We start from the raw sequence: 24739 nt of genomic DNA on the forward strand, positions 1-24739 counted from the left end.
TACAGTGTTTGTGTTATATAGCATGCGCAAATGCAAAAAGGTGCGCAGCAAAAAATATTGTAGCAAAACCTACTGAGCCTCAAAGATAAATAAAAACATTGTCACTGAACTTTGGACGAAGGTTTTCCTAAATTTGGATGATGTGACTGTGGACTTAGAAGGCAGTTCAACCTACTTGGCTCCTTATTGCAACCCAAGATTAGTCGTCAGGACCGTAGCAGTGGCGTGTTCATGGTCACAGTCGTTGGAAAATGCAGTCACCAAGATGAAATGCTGCGTGTGCGCTACCTATATTCAGCCCAGAAATAACTGGTGTTCCTAAAAGTCTTACATAGGAAAAAGGACAGAGGTGAGGCAGGAAGCCTGTAAAAACACCCATTTACAGATATACTCATGGTCATTTATGGTGGTACCCAATAGGTAACATGCCATTGAATTTTTAGGACGGATGTTTCTGTCTTCTAGGCTTTATAAAAATGAAGTGAGTAATTGGGCAAGGGAAATTACACTCACATTGTACTGTTAACAATTTACCTTTTGCGCTTCCAGCTCTTGCTCCTTTAATAACCGCTCCAAGTCATCCATATCATTATGTCGAAAGTACTGGATGCTACTGCGAGATGCCTGTAATCCTTTCTGAATAGCAAAGCAGGCGGCTTCATCTCTGCAAAGACAGCACATGTTAAAAACAAAAGGCAGACACATTGAAAGAACATTTTCCCAGTTCATACCCTGTATGCATTGTTTTCATGAAGTTATAAAATGTAAACAGTAGTTGTTACTTAAAAAAACAAAAACACTTAAGTAGCTTTTTATTGAGGAAAAGATGTACATAAAACACAAAATATGCGTTACCACCAAAGTATATTATAATCACATTATTATCCAGATTTTCATATCCTTTTGAAATAAACCAAGTAATTCCTGTGCGACATTTTGAAGTTGTTAAATTATCTTTTCTTTTTCCTCTATTTTAACATTTCTAATTAGAAACATTTTTAAATTGTGACTATACAGTTAACAAACTGGGGGGAGAGGGGGGGTGAAAGGGATAAAAGGGAATTGTGACAGTGAAGGGGTTAACCAGGCTTATAATAAAGGTCGAAGTCCACTTGGTTAACCCTGACCCGTGTGTTAGGGTCTTAGAGTGTCAGCTCTGGGACCCAGATGTCAAAAATGTATTACTGCAACTGTATACTGATTTTGCGACATTAAAGAATTATGTGATTTTTGCCTTTACTGGGATCGGGAGATTTCTAGGCTGTAAGTTTCAGGGTGGGTTTGGCGGAGAAAGTCTTTGCAGAATGCGTCTATGTAGCGGGGTTCCGGAGTTAGGGGATACCCAAACAGTTGTATACGGAGATTGAGTGATATCTTCGGATACATCTTAGCGCATTACTCTGCCAACCTCGGACCCTGGAAACGTTCTTATGACTCACCGCCAGGATCCCTGCTGCAGCATCTTCCAGACAAGGTAAACGGTTATGAAGGGGTTAAAATATATCTGTATGTATACACAGAGTCCTTAGTATAGCAGGGGTTCCCCAGTATAGCACAGGTTCAGGAAGGTGCTCGAGCTAAGGTTATAAAGCTGAGTACGGTTGCAGTGTTTAAAAGTATTTTTCTCATGTGTGCCAGGAATGAGGCTAGTGATTGTAAGGGAATTGATACACTCACTCCAACCCTAATACCAGAATAAGAACTCATAACTTTTAGCACACAGAAGACAGGGCACCATATCTTTTATTAAACGGGTATAGTTTAATGTTTATAGATATTGATAACTGAGGGCTTTCCAAGTCATGGATTCCGAAAAACCCAGCTGGCGACCAAAGCTTGGTGCCTCTGTGTCTGTCCGGAGGCCGTACTTGAAAAGCTCAGAGATACCTAGGTGTTAGGACAGGAGGAGCACTGCCCTTATTCTAGAGAACCCATATCCTGGCCTGACAAGGCAAGCAAACACCATTTGCCAAAATCCAGACTCTGGAACCTGAGCAGAGCGTGGGCTCAGTATACAAAGAGGTGGAGGGGCCAAGTTAACCCATGGCCCCTTGCTACCTGAGAAAAGGTGCCCGCCCTGCTTTACAAAACTGGCAAATCGGTGATTGGCTGGCAGGAGAATTCCCACGCTCTGATAAGCTGTCCAGGTTAGTGTATGAGGGCCTGAAAGATTAAGAGGGCCTGCAGTCAATGGGGAGCACTGATTCCAAAGAGATTCCAAGCGCCACACCAACAGCGGCGAAGTAACAGATGTCCAGGACTTTCTGTGAGAGTAACTACCGGTCTTTGGAAAGTGCTCTAAAAAGGTGATCTGCAGGAATTTCGTTCTGAAAACGGATTTATTCATTAGCCCCATCCCCAGTTAATCTTGAATTGTGTAACTGTGTGTGTGTCTGTCTTTTATAAGAAATAAATTGCCATTTATTTTACTCAATCAAATGATCCCAGTTATAAAAAGGTGTTGTATAACCTGGTCTCCCATGACAGGAATACACAATAGAAAATCAGCTAAACATCATAATAAGAAAAGCGGTTTAGAATAGAGAATTGAGATAAGGGCTGTAAAAATGTATTATTAATAGGACATTATTATAAAGCCATGTTTAGGTTTCCTGATTCTTACATTAGTGTAGTCCTTTTGGCACAACCATAGTACCGAAAGTGATCTTAGGAACTGAACATATTGAGCAAAATCAGCCACTTTGACAGAACAAATGCAGAGGGATGTAATTCTCTGCGAGAACACTTTCCTATAATAATCATTCGTCTGTAGTTGTAAACTACAGGGTACAAAAGCAAAATGACATGTGAAAGGTTAAAATCATTTTAGCTTACACATTTCATAGTTAGCCCAAGAATTTAATTGCTCACAGCCAGGGGCTCAATGTGATGCAGTGATGGCATGTTGTCATGGCAACGCGTCACCATGTGACATCCGTCGCCACAATCGTGCAGCGTCACATGACACCGAGATGCGGATAGAGGGATGCTCTTTTACACAGGCTCCACTCTCTCCCACAGGAATCCGTTCCATTGCTATGGGGAAGAGTTTGGGGCCTCTGAAAGCTCGATAGCAATTCTTGGGGGGTGGAAAGGCACCCTTGCGCCCCCCTCTGGTTAGCGCTACTGCTCACAGCAATGATGTGTAATAAGAAGTAATTCAAATAAAGCTTGAAATCAACCTTTCAAAATAACAGGCCACGTTTAACCAGTAAAAGAGAACAGTATAAAGGACTTGCACTGTTACAATATAAATAAATGAACAGGTTTAAAATAATAACAATAGTCATAGAAATGAGTCCTTTGTTGACAATCTTGGAAATAATGAAACCCAAACCAAGGTTAATTGGCTGCGAGGACTACAATCAGCAAAGGCAAAAGGTTTGTGACTGAGGAATAGTTGAGATCTTCCTCCAGCCCAGCAGAGACAGAGGGGATTTCATCCTTTTTGTAAAAACATTGATTAAGCAGAATTGGAAACAGGAGCTTGTGGGACATAGGTACAGGATCTCGTGGCTTCCCAGGTGCAGTAGAGAGCAGGATCCCAGGGCTGGGAAAATCTAAGATGGGTGTCAGCTCAGAAGGCATCTTGGCTGTAAAACATAGGTTCAAGATCTAGTGGCTTCTCAGGTGCACCAAAAGGTCAGGACCACAGGAGCAGACAAATGCAAGATGGGTGTTGGCTCAGAGGCTGAGAGGATATCTTGGCCGGTAGCAGGTTCAAACTTGGCCTCCCGGCTGTGTGATGAGAGTCAAATTTGCCATCAATGACCAGAGTTTCTCCAATAATTCATTTTGGTCATTTGAGCCCGAATATTTCAAGCTGGGGGCTCTCAGCCAATTATTAGCTCATGCCCTCCCGATTCTCTCTCACTCCTGTACTTCGTTACATCGAGAGACATCGAGAGACATGTTTGCCACGAGAACAAACAGTCACAGTAAAATCATTGGGCACAGAACTTGGAAAAGTAGGTTAAAGATTTGTGTTTCCAAAACAAGATTAAAACCAAAACCGCAAGTCAGTGGTAGGTGTCAAAGTATGCCGAGATTAAATTCCCAGCACTCCGATACGTAGTGTTGTAGTGATTTTGTAGACAGCTGGAAGCTGCGTATTTATTATGCATGTTGCACTGTCTGCAGTAGCGCGTCTTTCTCGAGCAGGATGTAATTCCAACAAGGGCGTTATGCACTAGCATTCTGAGAAAATAGCCCAATACAGAGCAGATTTCCAGAACAAAGCAGGCTGATATGTAAAGAAAGCACTCCTGGCTTCAGGCTTGTTGCAGATATTCCAGTCACAGGAAACATTACAACAACAGGTAAGGCCTTAGCCTTAATATAGATCACGGGACAACCAGGGCGAGATCTGTAACAGACAATACAGATCCCAATAGAGAGCCCTTAGCTTGTCCTACAATCCACAGTAGCTAAACCAACAATTTAAATTGGAAGGAGGATAGCTGTAGATTAAGAACGGTCTGGCAGAGCTCTGGTGTTAAGCAGCCATCTTGGAGACCTCCTGGAAGTCCATAACGTAGGCATTTAAGGGGCTCGCACTGAATAAAGCTAAAACAACTGTTTAAACCACAATTTTGGCAGCCGTATATAATTTTGGGGTAACCACAGACCTTTAAAATGAAGAACAGCAATGTTCATCAATACTGATCACTGCTTTAACCTTTCTGGAAAAGGACACAGGGTTGTATTAGTGTTACAATCACTGTAACCTATTGCAGCAGAAACCTACCACACTAAAGTGCATGTCAGTGTGAGGTAGCTGAAAAGGTAATGCTAAAAGAATTTCCCAATTTGTTTTCCACAAGCACATTGCACCAGTAAAGCCTGCAATGTATGGCACAAGTGCAGTTTAAGCAGATGTTCACATGAAAATAAAATGGGTTGTAACTATGCCCCTCTCGAAGTTTGAGCGATGACCTGCCATAGCAATGCAAAGATGCAGGGCAATCTGTGATATAAGCCTCTTTTTGATCCTCCCACTGCCTAATTTATTACATGCCCTCTCTTTCATTGTCGACATCATCTAAATTATAAAAATACTTGACCTTCCCTAAAGAAAACTGCTTCTGAGGTCTTAACAGTAACCTCAAAACCATCTGATCTGATTTTACATACTTTTATCCATTCAAACATCACCTATTGGTCCTATTAGATCTATTGCAAAGATACTATAATCGTCAACTTCCGATATACCCAGGTAGCCTTAAAAAGAAACCAAATGGTACAGGCAATGTCATTAGGAGTGTAAATTCTCAAAATAAAAGTTGGAATTTAGGTGCCAGCTGAAAGAAAGTTTGGGTTGGAATTTACAGAGAATCAGTTTTAGAACAACCTAGTAATAAATAACATCAGTGGTGGATTTGCAAAGACATTATTACCTATGTCCAAAGAGCAGCCACAAATATCACTGAAATGAAGGAAAAACAAAAACACACGTCTTTCAGTTTTCATATTGAACACAAAGCTGGTTTCTACTAACAAACACACTTTAAAAAAGTATTAACAATCCCCCAATTGAATTGTAGAATATTTTTGGCCGAGCTTCTCTTCTCCCATTGCTTGATATTTAGGTCTGGTGCACTTATCCCTGCATTGCAGCTGTATCCACTGTACATTAAAGATGTTTGTGTGTATATACTACAAAGATCTGCACACATGGTTTCTGTCATATACAAATAAAATAACTTTGCCCCAAAGCATCACAGCTGCAGCTGTATGCTGCTAATAAAAGGCTAAGCTGTACCAAAAGATTACACAGAATGGAAAACAAGAAAGAAAGACAGGAGTTCAGGGAAGCAGCGTTTGCCCAACTGTACAATTTTGTCGAACACACAAAGGGAACAGAAAGACAACCATGAATTTAAAAAGGAAAAATAATAACAGGGTAGGTGTACCAACCAATAAATACTGTGCAAAACCCTGCATCACTGAAGGGCTTCAATCAACCTTCAAGACATGGCTTTTAAACGGATGATACAGATGCAAAACATTGGCCATCTGCACTTATTGAAGACATTTCAAGTGCGACGCTCTTCATACAGAGTAATCTGTACTTCTACAGTTTCCCTTCAAAAGAGACTGTATTTAGCAATGCATATGGGACTTGCTATGTTCTTCCATCCCCCACCACTTAAGATGAAAAAGAAAGAAAAGAAACTCTGCCTGCTAGATTTCCAAAACCATCTGCTCACATTACAAACAGGGTAACGCCACAATGAACAGAAGTTTCAAACACGGAAGATCTCACTTGTTTTCTGCCAAAATGTAAAACAGAAGTGCTAGGGGAAAGCTGTAGTTTCAATCAGTCATTTCCTCTTTGTGTAAGGCAAAAATGAAAATGACTTCACTTGGATTAACTCGAAATTACTTTATGAGAAACACAGAAGCTAACCTGAAACCATCGTTAAAGACCTGAACGGTTATCAGAGGCAAATGGACTTTCAATCGGAAGACTTTTCTTTCTATGAAAAATCCATTGAGGTGCAACTGCAGGCAAAGAGAGTTGGTCAGGACTATCGAACGACAAAATGTGTAACCAAGTTTGGTACAACAATAAAATAATGAAATATTTGTACACCAATTGAGTGTCCACCAACTCACTCACATAATACCATGCAGCAATTTCATTGTTGCATATAAGTGTGCACATGCACACATTCATGCAACAATACATTCAAATCCCCTATGTGTTTTTTCTAATACATCAGCTGTGTAGTATTAGATAATATTTACTGCATTTTTTTTTTTAAACCCCCCCTCTATGTCCTTTTTAATGAGATTTAATGTATTACACTTCCTTGGGTTGCTACAGCAACCAGTTACAAAGGCCCAGCACTTCCTCTTTTGAAATAGGCGGCCATAGTGTGGCAATAGGCGGCCATTACCAACATCATTTCATGCGCTAGGGTGAATGTTTTTCTATTCCTACCATTGTCTTATGGGAATTGAATATTCCCTTTCATTCACCTAAGCAGCAGAAATTATTGTAGTCCAATTGTGGACTGGTTCCATCTATATCATTGTAGATATCTAGCGCCTTTTTTTTTTCTTGTTCAATTTGGCCATAGTGTGAGCCCGGGGAAGCAGGATCTTTGCGGATGGATTGGCAGCTTAGGTCATTATATTTCCTTAAAAAAAGGTAAGTACGTGTTGCATCTATTAAAACTGGATCACCTTTTTAAGTCTTGCTTTTTTTTTTTGCAACAGCAAAAGTACTCAAACAGAAAATCAGTTGATAAAACAAACAGTAGAATTTTTTTCTCCTGCTCATCAAATACTACTGTATTTTCACTGAACATCCATCTGTTCTATACCATATCCCTAACAAAAGATTGCCCATGTCACTTTATCGAACAGAGGTAAGGACATTGTGGTGACTTTGGACAATCTATTTATTACAAAACTAAGGCAAATACACATTTCTGTTGAACGGGTCATATTTATAAAGACACTTTACACATGTATATTATATATATATATACATACATACACAAAAAAGAAGGATATATATTTATATTGAAGTACAATTAAGAGAAACATAGGTCAAATGTATAGATAACTGGCATATTATACTCACACAAAGACAATGTCCCCTCTCTTCGAATAAGCTGGGATAGCGCTGGCAATGGTGGCAAACCCATAAGAGTAAATGATGGCCTCTTCTGTTCCCATAAACTTGGCTAATCTTTCTTCCAGCTCCAAATGCACATCTAAGAGAGGGAGGGGAGGAGGGGGAAAGCCATAAGCACACTGTTCAACTTTCTTTTATTTCATAAGTGGCAATGATTTCTTAGCAGTTTGCAGTCCCACCTAAAGGTCAGAAGGTTATAATCTCTAGTTACTTGCTATTGATTTCCACTTGGCTAAAAGGGAGTTTACCTCAGAAAAGAATGTTGTTGTTTTTTCTTAGAAGCAAGAGAGAGCTCCCTACAAAAGGCAGTGTCCCACACAACAGCACCACATAGACAGAGGCAGGGGGTTGGGGGAGAAAGGGGGAAAGAGCAGGGACAAGTGTCCCCGGCTCGGTGGCTACCTGGGGCCCAGCCGATGCTGGAAGTTGAGCCTTACAAGAGGTAAGGTCCAACTTCTCTGCCTGGCTGCTGGTCCTCAGCACTCTCCAGCTGCTCTCCTGTCTCTCCCTCAATGTTTCTGTCTCTCTCACCCTGGAGCGCGCCAGGACTCTCTGATGTCCGCGTGCGTTGGAAGCTGGGCCCAGCTTCCAGCCCGCACAGCCATGAGAGAGAGGCTTGGCATAGGACAGTAAGGGAGGCCCACAGCTGGGGAGAGCCAGGGCCCGGTGGCAACATGAGGACGACGGGCAGCCGTGCAAAGACTTTGGGCCGGCCAAAGGTTGGGCCCAACTGCTTTCTCTGGCCACTGGGCCCCGGTTCTCCCCAGCTGTGGGCCTCTCTCTGACTTGGGCACGCGCACCGGCATGAGAAAGGCTCAGCGCGGGACAGTGAGGGAGACAGGCAGGCCCGAACAGCGTGGAAAAGAGGGAAGCCTGGAAGGAGGCCTACAACAGCTGGGGGAGAGCCAGGGCACCGGAGGCCCGAGATCATCCCCAAGTTAAGTGTGTTTTGTATGTATTTGGGGGATGGGGGGGTTGTATGTTTGCATGTATTTGTGGGGTTTGTATGTATTTGTGGAGGTGTGTTTTTTTTTGGTATGTATTTGGAGTTTTTCTTTGTATTTGGGGGGGGGGGGTTGTATGCATTTTGGGGGGGGTGGGGGGTTGTATCTATTTGGGGGGGTGTATGTATTTGGGAGGTGGGGCAGTTTGTATGTATTTTATGTGGGGTTCCAAGAGATTTTTCGAAAAACTTCAAGGGTTCCTCCAAACAAAAAAGGTTGGGAATCACTGCTGTAGGGTGTACTGTATATCCATTTAGATTATTATTTAAGAAGTTCTGTGTCTCAGTCTCCTTTCCTCACATCCATCGTTAGCTGGTCAATGCCTATGAATTTCAAAACTGCGGTATTACCAGCATCTACCTCATTGACATGACTAGCAATAGGTGTCCAGTTTATTTCGTATTGAAACAACCTGTTTATAATAACATAGGGGCTTTTTCTTGTTTTTCATTTTGGCTTCGTATTTATTAATATGGAAACAAATCCCCAAGCTAAACCAGTATACAGCTAAAACACTAGGGGGCTTTTGTATAATGGGCAAGAAACTATTTCTTTCATTTGACACATCTGTGCTCTAAATCAGCGGTGCGCAAAGTGGGGGGCGCGACCCCCAGGGGGGGCGGGAGATTGTGCTGGGGGGGCACGGGCAGTTGCAGAGGCCCCGCGCTCTTCCCCCAGGCATTTAAATTAAATGCCAGGGGATCGCGTGAGGCCCCTGCAACTATTTACTTACCGGGATTCAGCCGTCTGTGTTGCGTCGCCATGGCAACGCGGCGTCAATAGACGCCGCGGCACCATGTGACCTGACGTCACACGCCCACGCAGCGTCATCTGACGCGGCTGAAGGAAGGCAGGGGGGCGCGAGAGCCGGGGGCAGAGAGACAGGGGGGCGCAGCACAAAAAGTTTGCGCTCCCCTGCTCTAAATAATGGTTTTGCATCACAATACACTTTACTTGCCCCTTATTACAAAAGTCCTCTAGAGAACAGTTGTGTCAAATGAAAGAAACGGTTTCTTACATGTGGTGCAGATTAATAGAAGCTAGAAATTCGGCAGATATTTTCACACAAATTCTAGTGTGATAGAGAGAAATTGCTGCACACTTTGATACACCATATTCTGTGTGTCATGTAACTGCCCTTTTTGATAAATCACAAGCTGCCGCACATGGGGCAAAGTGCTTGATATATTGACACAAAGGCGTAAGATGTCATGATTCGTCTGTCGTCCATTTTATATTCACCATTGCCTTGAAACATAGCACCCTTACAGGTTTTCTATCATATCTAGCATTTGTTTTCCCAATACAAAATACTAATTAAAAAAGGGGATGGACAATCTGATTTATGAGGTGAGACTAGCTAAATTAGATTTGTTTACATTAGAAAAGAGGCGTCTAAGAGGGGATATGATAACTATATACAAATATATTCGGGGACAATACAAGAAGCTTTGAAAATAACTATTCATCCTAAGGGCAGTACAAAGGACTCAGGGGCATCCCTTAAGGTTGAGGAAAGGAGATTTCACCAGTAACAAAAGGAAAGGGTTCTTTATAGTAAAGGCAGTTAAAATGTGGAATCCATTACCCATGGAGACTGTGACGGCAGATACAATAGATATCTGCCCAAAAATGTTGGACATCTTTTTAGATAGGAAAGGTATACAGAGATATCAAATAAGTAAACATGGGAAGAATGTTGGTCCAGGGAGAAATCCGATTGCCTATACTGTAGGAAGGAATTAATTTTCCCCTTGTGAGACATGATTGGATGATGTTTCACTGCGGGTTTTTGCTTGCCTTGCTCTGCATCAATATAATGCAGATACAAATATAGGATAAGATCAGTCATCTAAATTTAGCATTGGTTGAACTTGATGGACATGTGTCTTTTTTTCAACCTCACCTACGATGCAACTACATAATTGTATTCATGGCTGAAAATGCGACTTCCTAAAAAAAGAAAATCTACAGTTCCAAGCCATAAATTCGATATGTATATATTTAAAAGGGAAAAATTATACTTCGCTTGTGAAAGGGCTCAGCAGTGTAGATTAAGTTTCAAAGTACATGACCAATATCTAGTACAAATGGTGGAATTTTTTTATGATTGGACTAATTCAAACTTCAATCGTTCCCATGAACATGACTTGCTGTATCGTCTGCATTGCAAATCTGTGTTTGATATCTTACTAGTAGATATATACAGTATATAATTGTAACCATACTTTGAAACAGCAGTCCATCCTCTATTGCAAATGTTAAACCTTACCATATGGATGTAGATTGCAATAACATTATAATCCTTCATTTCTCTTCCAAAGCTAGCCTTCAGAAGCTATTTTAAGTATGAGAAAAGTGCACTACCATCATCGTCTTTTTCCTGACTACATATTGGCATGAAATGCCCAAATTCAGAGAGGCTCTGTAGGATTTCAGAGACACGTTTTTAAACATTTTAAGTGAGCTCCAGAAGTGAATCCTACACCCAACCTCTCCTACTATACCCAAAACCATTGGAAAATGCTCAAAACTCCGACTGACAGCAACTATGAATATGAATAGAGATGGCGATTTGCCAACCTTTGAATTTGCTGTAAATGTGGCGTTTCTTCGTAGCCACGGATATTTGCAGCTTGGTTTTAAAAAGGGACATTCGCCTGCCTACGCTTGAGTGTATGCAATAATGCCGGCCATCACCGCATATTTGATTCGTTTGCAAATGTTGTCACATCGTTTTCACTTCGTTCCGCCCTTTCTGCGAATGTCATAATATCCGTGTGCAATTCAATTCCGACAGTTAATACGTTTGATTCCCCAAGAAGTTTCAGACCCTGAAATATGGGGTATGGGCGGGAAGGAGAGAGTCCCGAGTGCTATATATAGCCTCTCAAACAAGTGGAGAGACACCTGGGCACAAAAAAATAAAAAACACTTGGGATATATGCCAATAGGATATGCAAAATATTTTTTATACGACTCCAGCTACCATATATCACAGGTATCTCAGGTGTGTTCCATTTTGTGCACATATATATATATATATATCACTTGGACGGCTAGTAAATAGCACTCTCCCTACCTAACCCCATATTTCAGGGTCTGGAACTTCTGGGAAAATCCAACGTCTCCACATCCGAGGGTAGATGGGGAAAACGTGTTAACGGTTTGATGGTCATTTGCCTACATACTTTACAGTCACAACCCCCCCCTCGAATCTAATAATGTTGCTAGAAAAAAACCCCAGTAAGATTGACAGACTCGTCCATCTCTAATTATGTATTTGTCCTGTTCTGAAACACTAAAGCTTTTTTATTTTCTACATTGGGAACAGTGCATGCTGCTCCACATGCTCACCAACTTGATTAAACATTGTCAAGGAAGTGGAATGCACATCATTTAAAAACACAGGAGAGTTTGTTGCCTAAACATCTGCAGTCTGATTGCCTATACTACACAACAGCAGTGCTAATGCTCGGGTCACTTAAGTTCATGGGCAGTTAATTCTGTGCAATAATGCAGTGCTGGTTGCAGTTAGAATGATGGTGCAGGTAGATATGTAATCAACTAGGTTTCATTTTGACAAATGACCTGTAATTTACTTGGGTATTAACACTGCAAACACATGACTTACCATTTAAATGCAACAAAAATACTCGGGAGCTAGCTGTAGTCTTGAGGAAGAGACAGAAAATAAAATGAATGTATTAAGAGCTATAACATTGAGGTTTTCCCCTTCCTTCTTAAAAAGCACGTGATACTCTTAACAGATCACACAAGCTTTACTTTCTGCAACAGAAAATGGCCTCTTAAAAATAAATAAAATACACTACAGATGAGTAATTATACAAAAGAAACCATTTGAAAAATCAATAAAAGAAAGAAATAAAAAATACCTCCTTAGTAGTCAACAGAAATGGTTCATTAAAGTCAGGGAACACCCCAAAACATCACAAGCACAGCCCGGTGCTTCCCAACCACTCCTCTATGATCAGAGGGAATTGGGAACACTGGGTGCCTGTATCGATGTGCTTGAGAGGCTAACATACATGCCAGTTAGCAGCAAATTATTATTTTAAAGGCACACCCAACAAACAAGGCAATTAGAAAAACCTTACTATATCTATTCCGTCACACATCCAATGTTTCGATCCATTATGGATCTTCATTAGGGCCAATATTTTGCACAATAGTACAAATCCATTGCGTCATGTACTTGGCAGCAGGAATATTTCCATAACCGACGCATTACATTAAGACCACAAAACACATCTACCCTCGCAGAAATGCTGGGTACAGCGATAACTAGAGTATGGTGCGCAGCTCTCGTAATCATTATATAATACGGGACTTAGAAACCGGAGATAGTGTCTTTTCTATCAAAGAATATGGAAACATGACCAATAGAAAACAAAAGGCTTCGTACAGCCCAAGGAGGAATATTACAATGTGCCTGTACAATGCATTACAGAACTCAAGACAATCTGGTGAAAGAAAGGTTAACATAGGGGGTGGGGGGGGGGAATAGTAATCAGACTACAGAGTTGGCTTCCAGGGAATGCAGCGACCCCGAACTGAGCGAGTGAATTGAATATGAAATTGGATAGTTTCCATGAAAAAGGCCCGTATGCAAGTTTAGGAATGTACAGGTTATGTTGAGGATCTCCACAAATAAGCACATTGCAGAAAAGGCTCGTTTTGCTCCGACTGGACAATCTTAAACACAAAATATGGACTTGATCGGTACACACACACACACCATGTAGAGGGGAGATCTCATTAGTCTCTCCTCCTTTGTTTGATAGCTTTGAGCCCCAGTCTCCTCTGGACTTTCTACAAATTGGTAGAGCCTGGGCCAACAGATTTAGGAATTAGTACGGGGAGTTTAGGATATCTATTTATTGTCTGCCATTTTGCTTTTTTTTTAACTTTTCGATCTCCTCTGCACTGTACTTCGAACAAAAAGAAAAGATACCATAACACTAATTACCATTGGTCTTTTAAATATAATTAATGTATAAACCACCCAGCTCCATCATTGTGAAAAGAGAAAGCAAAATATTAAAGGCAATCCAAACAGGTATTAAAAATAATAATAATAATAAAAAAAAAAATGATATCTCTCTCTCTCCCTTATATTACTAAGGTAACATTATCTATTGTTACAGTTTGCAGCTCAAACTGCTGGGAATATTGGCAACAAATGATCAAACAGTAAAGTGTTGCAAAGATCTTGCGCTGCTTGAGAAGTATTTTAAAAACCTGCTAAAGAGATCAAAAGGATGCTCAGTATATCAAAATTAAATTAGAGGGGCGCATGCGCGGTGCTGACCAGGATGGACGAATAATATTCAGGTCTGGATTAATTTGTAATTCATCTGTTTATTCTTGCATCCCAAATGCATAACCTTACATTTATCTGTATTAAACCTCATCTGCCATTTACCTGCCCACGTTTCCAGTCTCTCCAAGTCCTTCTTAAGAGAAATTAGATCCTGCTCTGATTCTACTACCTTACACAATTTAGTATCGTCAGCAAAGATGGAGACTTTGCTCTCGATGCCGACCTCAAGGTCATTAATAAACAAGTTAAAAAGCAGGGGTCCCAGTACCGATCCCGGAGGTACTCCCCTCATGACTTGAGCCAAACCTGAAAAAGTTCCATTTATGACAACCCTCTGTTGTCTATCCTTCAACCAGTATTCAATCCAGGTGCATATATTTTTACTGAGTCCAATTTCCTTTATTTTGTACACCAACCTCGTTGGGAACCATATCAAAAACCTTTGCAAAATCTAAGTAGACCAACTGCATTACCCTGGTCTAAATTCCTACTTACCTCCTCAAAGAAACTAATAAGGTTAGTTTGGCATGATCTATACTTCATAAATCCATGCTGACTATTGCTAATAATTTTGTTTTCCATTAGGAATTCCTGAATATTATCCCATATTAAACCTTCAAGCAGCTTCCCCACTATTGAAGTCAGGCTTACAGGTCTGTAATTCCCCGGTTGTGATCTAGCTCCCCTTTAAAAATATAGGCACCACATCTGCTTTACGCCAATCTTGTGGTACTGAGCTAGTGGAAATGGAGTCCTGGAATATTAAATATAATGGTTTGGCTATTACTGAACTTAACTTCTTGAGAACACTTGGATGTATGTCATCAAGGTCTAGTGGCTTATTGTAAGGAATCAGGGAACACGTCCCTTACGGCGTGTTCCCTCCTTAACTCGTCATGGTACAACAGACGCTCTCTCTGTCGGTGCGCGCAGCCCCGTCCTGCTTACAGAGCGTGCGCGCACATTCTTATTCACTCCCCACGGAGCTCAGCTCCACCTCCGCTGACGTCTCGCCTCCCCCTCGCGCACAGCGCACTCGCGCAACGATCCCCAGCTGCGCGTCAAGCACCAGTAATTCCCTTGTCTCGTGTCCTATCCCAGCTTCCGCTGGGACCACGCCTCCGACCTGCCTCTACTTCCCATTGGTTCTCCTCCCTACAAATACCGTGCGCTCCCACTCAGTCTTCGCTCAGCATAAACCTTCGTAGCCTCGTTGCTGTCCGCAGTTGTGCTGTGCTCCCTTCCCTGTGCTTTTTCTTGCAGTATCCTCTTGTGTACCAAACCGGCTTGTCTCTGAACCCTCTCTGGAATCTGACCTCGGCTCTCCCTCGACTATCTCTGGAACCCCTGGACTCGGCTGCACGGAATCGGATTATCCTCCCTGCTCTACCCCCAGACCAACAGCTAACGGATCACGACAATTCTCTCATCTCCAAACCCCGGATCCGGAGAGTATCACGTTTACCCTCTATCTTCTACCCAGTCCTGGCAACGGTAGACATTCCACCTTCCAGGCACGCTTCCGCCGCTGTGGGTACGTTTTTTTTTGCCATTCCACCTCAGTGCCGGGGTGCTGTCTCGTTTGTGGGTAGCGCGAGCGTTACAATATGCTGAGCCCAACAAACGAGGACCCACAAGCACTGTCCACCATTGCTGAACACCTTCAGTATCTGGACAAACAAGTCACTACACTGCCACAAAAATTAGATTCTGTATCACTCCAACAATCCCAAGCTAGGATCATCAGCCCCGCAACCTCAAATTCGGACACTTCTATGGAGCCCAGACTCCCTACTCCCAATCGCTATGCAGGGGACCCACAGGGGTTTAGAGGCTTCCTTAACCAGTGTGATATCGAATTCGAATTGGCCCCTTCTCGCTTCCCGTCTGATCGTTCAAAAGTGGCTTACATTTTTGCATTACTAACCGGTAATGCCCTGGCATGGGCTTCTCCCGTTTGGGAGCTGAGACCTGAACTCACTCAAAACTTCGTAAGTTTTAAAAGGGAATTTAAACTGTTTTTTGACACCCCAGGCCGGAAGGTCAATGCTGCTTCTTTATTTCGTATTTCCCAGGGCCACAGAACTGTTGCTAGATACACCTTGGAATTACGGACTATCGCGGCGGAGACCAACTGGAACAATGGGGCTCTATCAGCGGCCATTTCGCAAGGCCACTCTGGTCCTTTAAAGAATGAGATGGCCGCTTAAGAAAGACCTCTACCCTCAAGGAACTCATTGCCATATGCATCAGGGTGGACCAACGCCTTCACGAGAGGTGAATGGAACAGTACCACCCTCGTTCTCCTTTCTCCAGATCTCTTGTGGACACTTCTGCCCCTCTTGCCCTTCCGGCCTTGGATGCCCCAGAACCCATGTAACTAGGAACTCAACAACTTTCATTCTTAAAGAGACAACACCGAAGAATTGAGGGCCTATGTCTCTATTGCGGGCTGTCTGGACATCGTTAAAATCTCTGTCCCACGAAACAGGGAAATGCAAACACCCAATAAGGTATGGGGGAGTCTCATTGGGTACCATCTCTTCTCCTCCATCCAAGCACAAGAAATTTACTCTGAAATACATGCTTCCCATAACCCTCGAGGGACCAAACTTCCACACGCATGTTTCTGCATTTATCGATTCCGGGTCTGAGGGAGACTTTGTAGATTGGAACTTTGCTATCAAACACAAGATCCTCCTAATAAAGAAGTCTGTTCCGGTCGGCCTCGTGGCCATTGATGGGAGTCCCCTCCAACCTGCCTTTATCTCTTTGGAGACCTCGGTACTTACTCTCTTCATGAGGGATGGTCACAGGGAGAGAATTTCATTGGACGTTATTCACTGTCCTTCTGTAAAGGTAATCTTGGGCCTTCCCTGGCTCCAACGGAATAATCCGGTGATAGACTGGACCAATAAGAACCCCATACAGTGGGGAACAGCCCCTATACGGCCTCCTGTCACCCCTGTACAAGTCCTGGCTGAGCTGGAGATAACTAAGACCCCCCTCCCCGAGGTCTACTCTGACTTTCTAGATGTTTTCGATAAAGTTCGCTCTGCAGAACTTCCCCCTCATCACCCTTTCGACTCCCAATTGATCTCTTACATGTGCCACTCTCCCCAAGGTCAGATCCTATCCCTTGTTCCTTCCGGAAACCAAAGCCATGTCCGAATATATCCAAGACAATTTGAAAAAGGGCTTTATTAGAAACTCCACTTCTCCAGCCGCGGCTGGGTTCTTCTTCGTTAAAAATAAATAAATAATAATAAAAAAATGATGGATCTCTCCGTCCTTGCATTGAGTATAAGGGGCTCAATAAAATCACCCTAAAGAACCGCTAACCCCTACCGCTCATTTCTGATTTATTTAATCGCTTACAGGGTGCTAAGATTTTCTCCAAACGAAATCTCCGTGGAGCTTATAATCTCATATGCATTAGACAAGGGGACAAATGGAAGACGGCCTTTAATACACGCGATGGCCATTACGCGTACCGAGTTATGCCCTTCGGTCTCTGGAATGCCCCAGCCGTTTTTCAAGAATTCGTAAATGAAATTTTCTGTGATGTCCTTAACACTTATGTACCTGGACGATATTCTCATTTTCTCTAAAACCTTGTGGATCACATTCAACATACCAAGTTGGTTCTCTCTATCTCAGAGAGGGGGTTCACCACGGATCCCGACAAGCTCAAAGCCATCTCCGATTGGCCCCAACCCTCCTCCCTCAAAGCCATCCAATGCTTTCTCGGCTTCGCTAACTATTACCGTAAGTTCATCCGAGATTTTTCTACCACCGTAGCCCCCATAACCGCCTTGACCAAAAAAGGCGCGGACCCCTCTTCTTGGCCCCCCAAAGCGGACCAAGCCTTCAAGTCTCTTAAAGAGGCGTTCATTTTCACCCCTATCTTGTGTCATCCCGATCCCACCCTCTCCTTCACCCTGGAGGTAGATGCCTCAGATATCGGAGCAGGGGCCATACTTTCACAAAGGCTACCCCCCAGGATAGACTTCACCCCTACGGGTTTTTCTCAAAAAAAAAAAAAATTCATCCACAGAACAAAATTACGACGTGGGAAACAGAGAATTGTTAGCCATCAAGATGGCGTTACAAGAGTGGAGACACCTCTTGGAGGGCACCGTGAATCCCATATCTATTCTAACGTATCATAAGAACCTGCTGTATAGAGGGTGCCCGCCGCCTCGGTTCACGTCAGGCCCGCTGGGCTCTCTTCTTTTCAAGGTTCAATTATATTATCTCGTACATCCCAGGTACTAAGAATGTGAAGGCCGATGCCCTATCTCGTCAATTCTTCTGCAAGGATAAATCTGAAGACATTCCTGAGAGCATCCTGCCGTCAAAGTATATTCTTGCCGCAAATTCTTTTGATATTTTGAATAAAATATTGGACAATCAAATTCACATTCCCGAAGGAATCCACTTACCAGATGGATGCCTTTATGCTGCTCCCAGAAGAAAATCCTCGAATGGGGCTATTCCTCAAAGTCCGCCGGCCACCCTGGTACCAAAAGGACTGCTGATCTCATCCAACGCACATTCTGGTGGCCGAACATGTTGAAGAACATTAAAGAATTCAACTCCTCCGGTTCCACATGTGACCGCAATAAGTCCACCCACAACAAGCCCTCTGGTCTGCTACGCCCACTACCTATCCTGGAACGGCCTTGGACACACTTGTCCATGGACTTCATAGTCGAGCTTCCTATCTCCCAGGGGATGAACACGATACTTGTCATCGTAGACAGGTTTTCCAAACAAGCCCACTTCATACCTCTCAAAACCCTTCCTAATTCTTCCACCTTGGTCGTCATTTACACCAAGGAAATATTTCGTATCCATGGTGTCCCAATGTCTATAGTCTCTGATCGAGGAACTCAGTTCATATCCAAATTTTGGCGCGCCTTCGCCCAGAGATTAAATATTTCTCTTCTCATCCGGAAACCATCCTCAAACCAACGGTCAGACAGAAAGAACCAATCAATCTCTGGAACAGTACCTTCGCTGTTTCATTTCTGACACAGAATGATTGGGCTGAGCTACTACCCTGGACAGAATTTGCACAAAATTCTCTTCGTAACGAGTCCACCCAAGAGTCACCTTTCTTTATAAACTACGGTTTCCATCCCACTCGACTCCTCATTTCGGCTACCCCTTCCGAAGTCCCAGCTGCAGATTCCAGGGTTGAGCTTCTCCAGAACTCATGGAGGAGAATCCAGAGAACACTATAGGAGGCTTGTCCTTCGACAGAAGAAGCAAGCGGACCGACATCGCCAAGAAGCGCCCAGGAGACAAGGTGTGGTTGTCATCTAAGAATATAAAACTGAAGACTCTCACTCAGAAACTGGCTCCTAGATTCCTGGGTCCCTTCCCAGTTGTCAAACAGGTCAACCCAGTGGCATATCGCCGTAAACTTCCACAATCTATGAAGATCCCGGCAGTATTCCATACCTCTCTGCTGAAACCTGTTATCCAGAGCGCCCAATTCCCCGATCATTCCCACAGACCACCTCCGGTCCCGATCCAAGGACAACGGGAATGGGAGATCCGCTCCATCATCGACTCCCGAATCTGCAGAGGGAGAATCGAGTTCCTCGTGCACTGGAAAGGTTTTGGACCAGAGGAATGCTCCTGGGTACCGAAACAGCAGATAAATGCTCCAGCCCATCTCAGGCAGTTTCGGATCCAATTCCCCAACAAGCCATGGGAAGATCGTCCCAAGGCCGATCCTCGGGGGGGAGGCGGGAACTGTAAGGAATCGGGGAACACATCCCTTACGGCGTGTTCCCTCCTTACCTCGTCATGGTACCGCAGCCGCCTCCGCCCCTCTCTCCGCCGGTGCGCGCGCGCACCCGGTATCATGGGTCATATGCCATACCCTCTTCTCCCAGGTAACATCTTTCAATATGTTATTTTCTCCTCTAAGCAGAAGCACTTTATCGCAATTTCTTGCCCTGCAGAAAAAAATGGTCTCACACCCTTTATGTTAGGGTATTGTGAGATTATTATTAAGAGAGGTTACTCAGGGTTTGTGTAAGATAAGACTCATGTTTATTGAGATACAACATGATAAGAAGAAACAATAAGCAAAAAGGCTAACAATCCAATACTTGTATCTATCTATGCAGAGGTTATTCATTCAGTATGCCGTCATACTCACAAACCAACTAGGTATTACGATATGTCATGCCAGTCTCGGTAGGTCTCGTCTCATGTGGCTCGCCACTCGGTTCTGATCTAACTTGGCCTATTGCTAACCTTTTATTGCCCTTGTCATACGTCATTATTATATGTGTGGAAACAAGGGAAATAACCCAAAAACTAGCAGAGTTTCCTAACTTATTTCTACCTGCGTAGCAAATTAATCACAGGATGTCTGCGGTCTCACATCCGTGCCATTTATCGTAAGCTCATGCTCTTCGACAAAAGGTGTTGAAACCTGCTCTGCTAAGATTTCCTGGCTCAGAGAAATTCTATTTGCAAACTTCAGATAATTTATGTACCTTTTCCAAAGCAAAGAACTAGTAAATATGCGACAGTATGCTCAAAGCTGTACTAAGAGATATGTATGCTATGTATGTACCTGTGCTACCTGTAATCCATAACACCGGGCTTCTTATTCACTACCCACAGAGCTCGGCTCCACCGCCGCTGACGTCTCGCCGCGCACTCGCGCAACGCACCCCAGCTGGGCATCAAGCACCAGTAATTACCTTGTCTTGTGTCCTATCCCAGCTTCCACTGGGACCACGCCTCCGACCCGCCTCCCATTGGTTCTCCTCCCTACAAATACCCTGCGCTCCTACGCAGTCGTCGCTCAGCATAAACCTTCGTAGCCTCATTGCTGTCTGCAGGTTGTGCCGTGCTCCCTTCCCTGTGCTTTTTGTTGCAGTATCCTCTTGTGTACCGAACCGGTTTGTCTCTGAACTCTCTCTGGAATCTGACCTTAGCTATTCCTCGACTATCTCTGGAACCCCTGGACTCGGCTGCACGGAATCGTATTATCCTCCCTTCTCTACTCCCAGACCAACGGCTAATGGATCACGACGATTCTCTCATCTCCAAACCCCAGATCCGGCGAGTATCACATTTAACCCTCTATCTTCTACCCAGTCCTGGCAACGCTAGACATTCCACCTTCCAGACACACTTCCGCCGCTATGGGTGCGTGGTTTTGTGCCATTCCATCTCAGTGCCGGGGTCCTGTCTTGTTTGTGGGTAGCGCGAGCGTTACACTTATTTACTGTAATTTTATCAAGCCGCCTATGAACTTCCTCAGTTAACCAATTGTTCGTTAATATAGAGGTTGTTGCTTCCTCATGTTGCACTACTGTTGAAATTGATCCTGCCCTGGTAAACACCAAGGTAAAGAATTTAATACCTCTGCTTTTTCCTTATCTGCAATAATCTACCTGCCCATCTCACACTGAAAGGGTCCTATATTTTCTTTTCTCATTTTTTGTTATTAAGGTACTTAACCAACTTTTTAGGGTTGATCTTGCATTCTATTGCAATCCTTTTTCATTATCCATTTTTGCTCATTTGATTGCCCTTTTGCAATTTTTGTTCCATTCCTTATAATAATTCTGATATGATGCCTTCTTCCCTTCTGACTTCAAAAACCTAAATGCCTGCCTCTTCTATTCCATTTCCTCCCTTACCTGTTCATTTAGCCACATTGGTTTTGACATATTTCTTTTATACTTATTAGCCAAGGATCTACACTGATAAGTGTGCTTTTCTAACAATGTTTTAAAGACTGCCCATTTAGCTACTACATTATTCCCTGCAAAAACATCATCCCAATATATTCCATGTGGATTAGGCCTCAGTTTATTCAAATCTGCCTTTCTGAAGTTTACGGTCTTGGTTGAACCCAAGTAATCTGTTTTTTGATAATTTATTTAAAAAGTGACCATGTTATGATCACAGTTAACCAAATGTTTCAGGAATTGAATATTTGTTATTACTTATATATAGTTTGATATTACCAAATCCAGTATTGCCCCTCTCCTGGTTGGTTCCTCAATAATTTGGGTCATATACAGTTAGGTCTGGAAATAATTGGACACTGACACAATGTTCATAATTTTGGCTCTGTACGCCACCACAAGGGATTTGAAATGAAACAACCAAGATGCAATAGAAGTGCAGACTTTCAGCTTTAATTCAAGGGGTTGAACAAAAATATCGTATAAACGTTTAGGTATTGCAACCATTTTCATACATATAGTCCCCTTATTTCAGGGCCTCAAATGTAATTGGACAAATTAACAATAATAAATAAAATGTTCATTTTTAATACTTTGTCGAGAATCCTTTGCAGGCAATGACTGCTTGAAGTCTGGAATGCATGGACATCACCAAACGCTTGGTTTCCTTCTTTGTGATGCTTTGCCAGGCCTTTACTGCAGCTGTCTTCAGTTGTTGTTTGTTCGTGGGTCTTTCTGCCTTAAGTTTTGTCTTCAGCAAGTGAAATGCATGCTCGATCGGGTTGAGATCAGGTGATTGACTCGGCCATTGCAGAATATTCCACTTATTTGCCTTAAAAAACTCCTGGGTTGCTTTCGCAGTATGTTTTGGGTCATTGTCCATCTGTAAAGTGAAGCGCCGGCCAATCAACTTCGCTGAATTTGGCTGAATCTGAGCAGACAATATATCCCTATACACTTCAGAATTCATCCGGCTGCTTCTGTCTTCTGTCACATCATCAATAAACACTAATGACCCAGTGCCATTGTAAGCCATGCATGCCCATGCCATCACACTGCCTCCACCGTGTTTTACAGATGATGTGGTATGCTTCGGATCATGAGCCGTTCCAAGTCTTCTCCATACTTTTTTCTTCCCATCATTCTGGTACAGGTTGATCTTAGTTTCATCTGTCCAAAGAATGCTGTTCCAAAACTGGGCTGGCTTTTTTAGATATTGTTTGGCAAAGTCTAATCTGGCCTTTCTATTCTTGACAATTATGAATGGTTTGCACCTTGTGGTGAACCCTCTGTATTTGCTCTCGTGAAGTCTTCTCTTTATGGTAGACTTGGATAATGCCATGCCTACCTCCTGGAGAGTGTTCTTCACTTGGCTGGATGTTGTGAAGGGGTTTTTCTTTACCATGGAAAGGATCCTACGATCATCCACCACTGCTGTCTTCCGTGGACGTCCAGGCCTTTTTGTGTTGCAGAGCTCACCAGTGCGTTCTTTTTTTTCTCAGAATGTACCAAACTGTTGATTTGGCCACTCCTAATGTTCCTGCTCTCTCTCTGATTTGTTTTTTGTTTTTTTGTTTTTTTGCAGCCTAAGGATGCCCTGTTTCACTTGCATTTAGAGCTCCTTTGACCATATGTTGTGGGTTCACAGCAACAGCTTCCAAATGCCACACCTGGAATCAACTTCAGACCTTTTACCTGCTTAATTGATGCTGAAATAACAAAGGAATAGCCCACACCTGTCCATGAAATAGCTTTTGAGTCAACTGTCCAATTACTTTTGGTCCCTTGAAAAAGAGGGAGCTACATATTAAAGAGATGTAATTCCTAAACCCTTCCTCCAATTTGGATGTGAATACCCTCAAATTAAAGCTGATAGACTGCACTTTAAGGCTATATTCAGTATTTAACTAACTTGAATTTATTTTGGTACACAGCCGAAATAACAAAACTTGTATCAGTGTCCAATTATTTCTGTATCTGTTTTTCTGTATTAGTTCTGTATAACTGTAATTGTCTTTAAGCACCCCATAAAAACGGTTTCCTTTTGTTGTAATGATAATCTAATTGCACCAGTCTGTCTGGATAATTAAAATCAACGATTATGCAAACATGACCTAGTTTTTATGCCTTCTCTATTTGCAAAACTATTTTAGCTTCCTTAATCTCACAGATATTTGGTGATTTATAGCATATCACAACAAACATTTTCTTTATACTTTTACCTCCACTGCTAATTTCTATCCACAAGGTCTCTACATTTTCATCATTCCCTTCATAAACATCTTCCCTTATAATAGGTTTTAGATCAGGTTTAACATATAAGCATACTCCACCTCTTCTATTTGGTCGATCCTTCCGAAAAAAGGAATAACCCTCTAAATTAACTGCCCAGTCATGAGTTACATCCCACCATGTTTCAGTAATGCCTATGATATCATACTGCTCCTTTGCAGCTATTAATTCAAGCTCCCCCATTTTATCTGTCAGGCTTCTTGCATTCGCAAGCATGCATTTCATTTTTTTTCAGCCTGTACTATTATTTTATCTGCTCCTTCCTTTCAGCGCCAATTTGGTTTAGTCTTCAGAAGTTTTGTAGTATTATCTGTATTTACTATGGGTGTCTCGTTGCTTGCCAAACTTACACTTGCCCCCATTCTACCTCCATAACCCTTTGCAATTTCCCCATCTATTCTATTTAGTTCATTATCGTCTCTTTCCCCTCCCCCCTCCATCCTAGGGGCGATTTTTGGTGATCAAGGAACTAAAAAAAAAATCTTAAATCCCCAGGCCCAGATGGGTTCTCTAAAATCGATATAATAAAAAGTTTCCAATTTTTCACGCCTCACTTAGAGCTTCTTTAATAAATTCCTGGCCAGCATGCCAACTGTGCATATTGTGTGGATCCTTAAAAAGGCAAAAGACCGACAAACTAGGCGAGTTATCGCCCCATAGCGCTAATAAATGCAGATATTACAACCGTCGCAAAAATTCTTGCCAATCGATTGAACGAAAT

The 24739-nt window shown here is 42.7% G+C and overlaps 1 protein-coding gene across 1 annotated transcript in view; it reads right to left on the bottom strand.

The window, feature by feature from the left end:
• SPTLC1 (serine palmitoyltransferase long chain base subunit 1) overlaps positions 1-24739 on the bottom strand; it is an 83001-nt gene that overhangs the window by 35692 nt on the left and 22570 nt on the right. The window contains exons 6-7 of the mRNA XM_075600070.1: positions 7595-7727; positions 535-664 (exon numbers count right to left, since the gene is read on the bottom strand). Of these exons, the coding sequence (XP_075456185.1) occupies positions 535-664; positions 7595-7727 (263 nt within the window). The remainder of the gene's footprint in view (positions 1-534; positions 665-7594; positions 7728-24739) is intronic.

This window comes from Ascaphus truei, chromosome 1 (genome assembly GCF_040206685.1).
Source record: "Ascaphus truei isolate aAscTru1 chromosome 1, aAscTru1.hap1, whole genome shotgun sequence".
Taxonomy (NCBI): domain Eukaryota; kingdom Metazoa; phylum Chordata; class Amphibia; order Anura; family Ascaphidae; genus Ascaphus; species Ascaphus truei.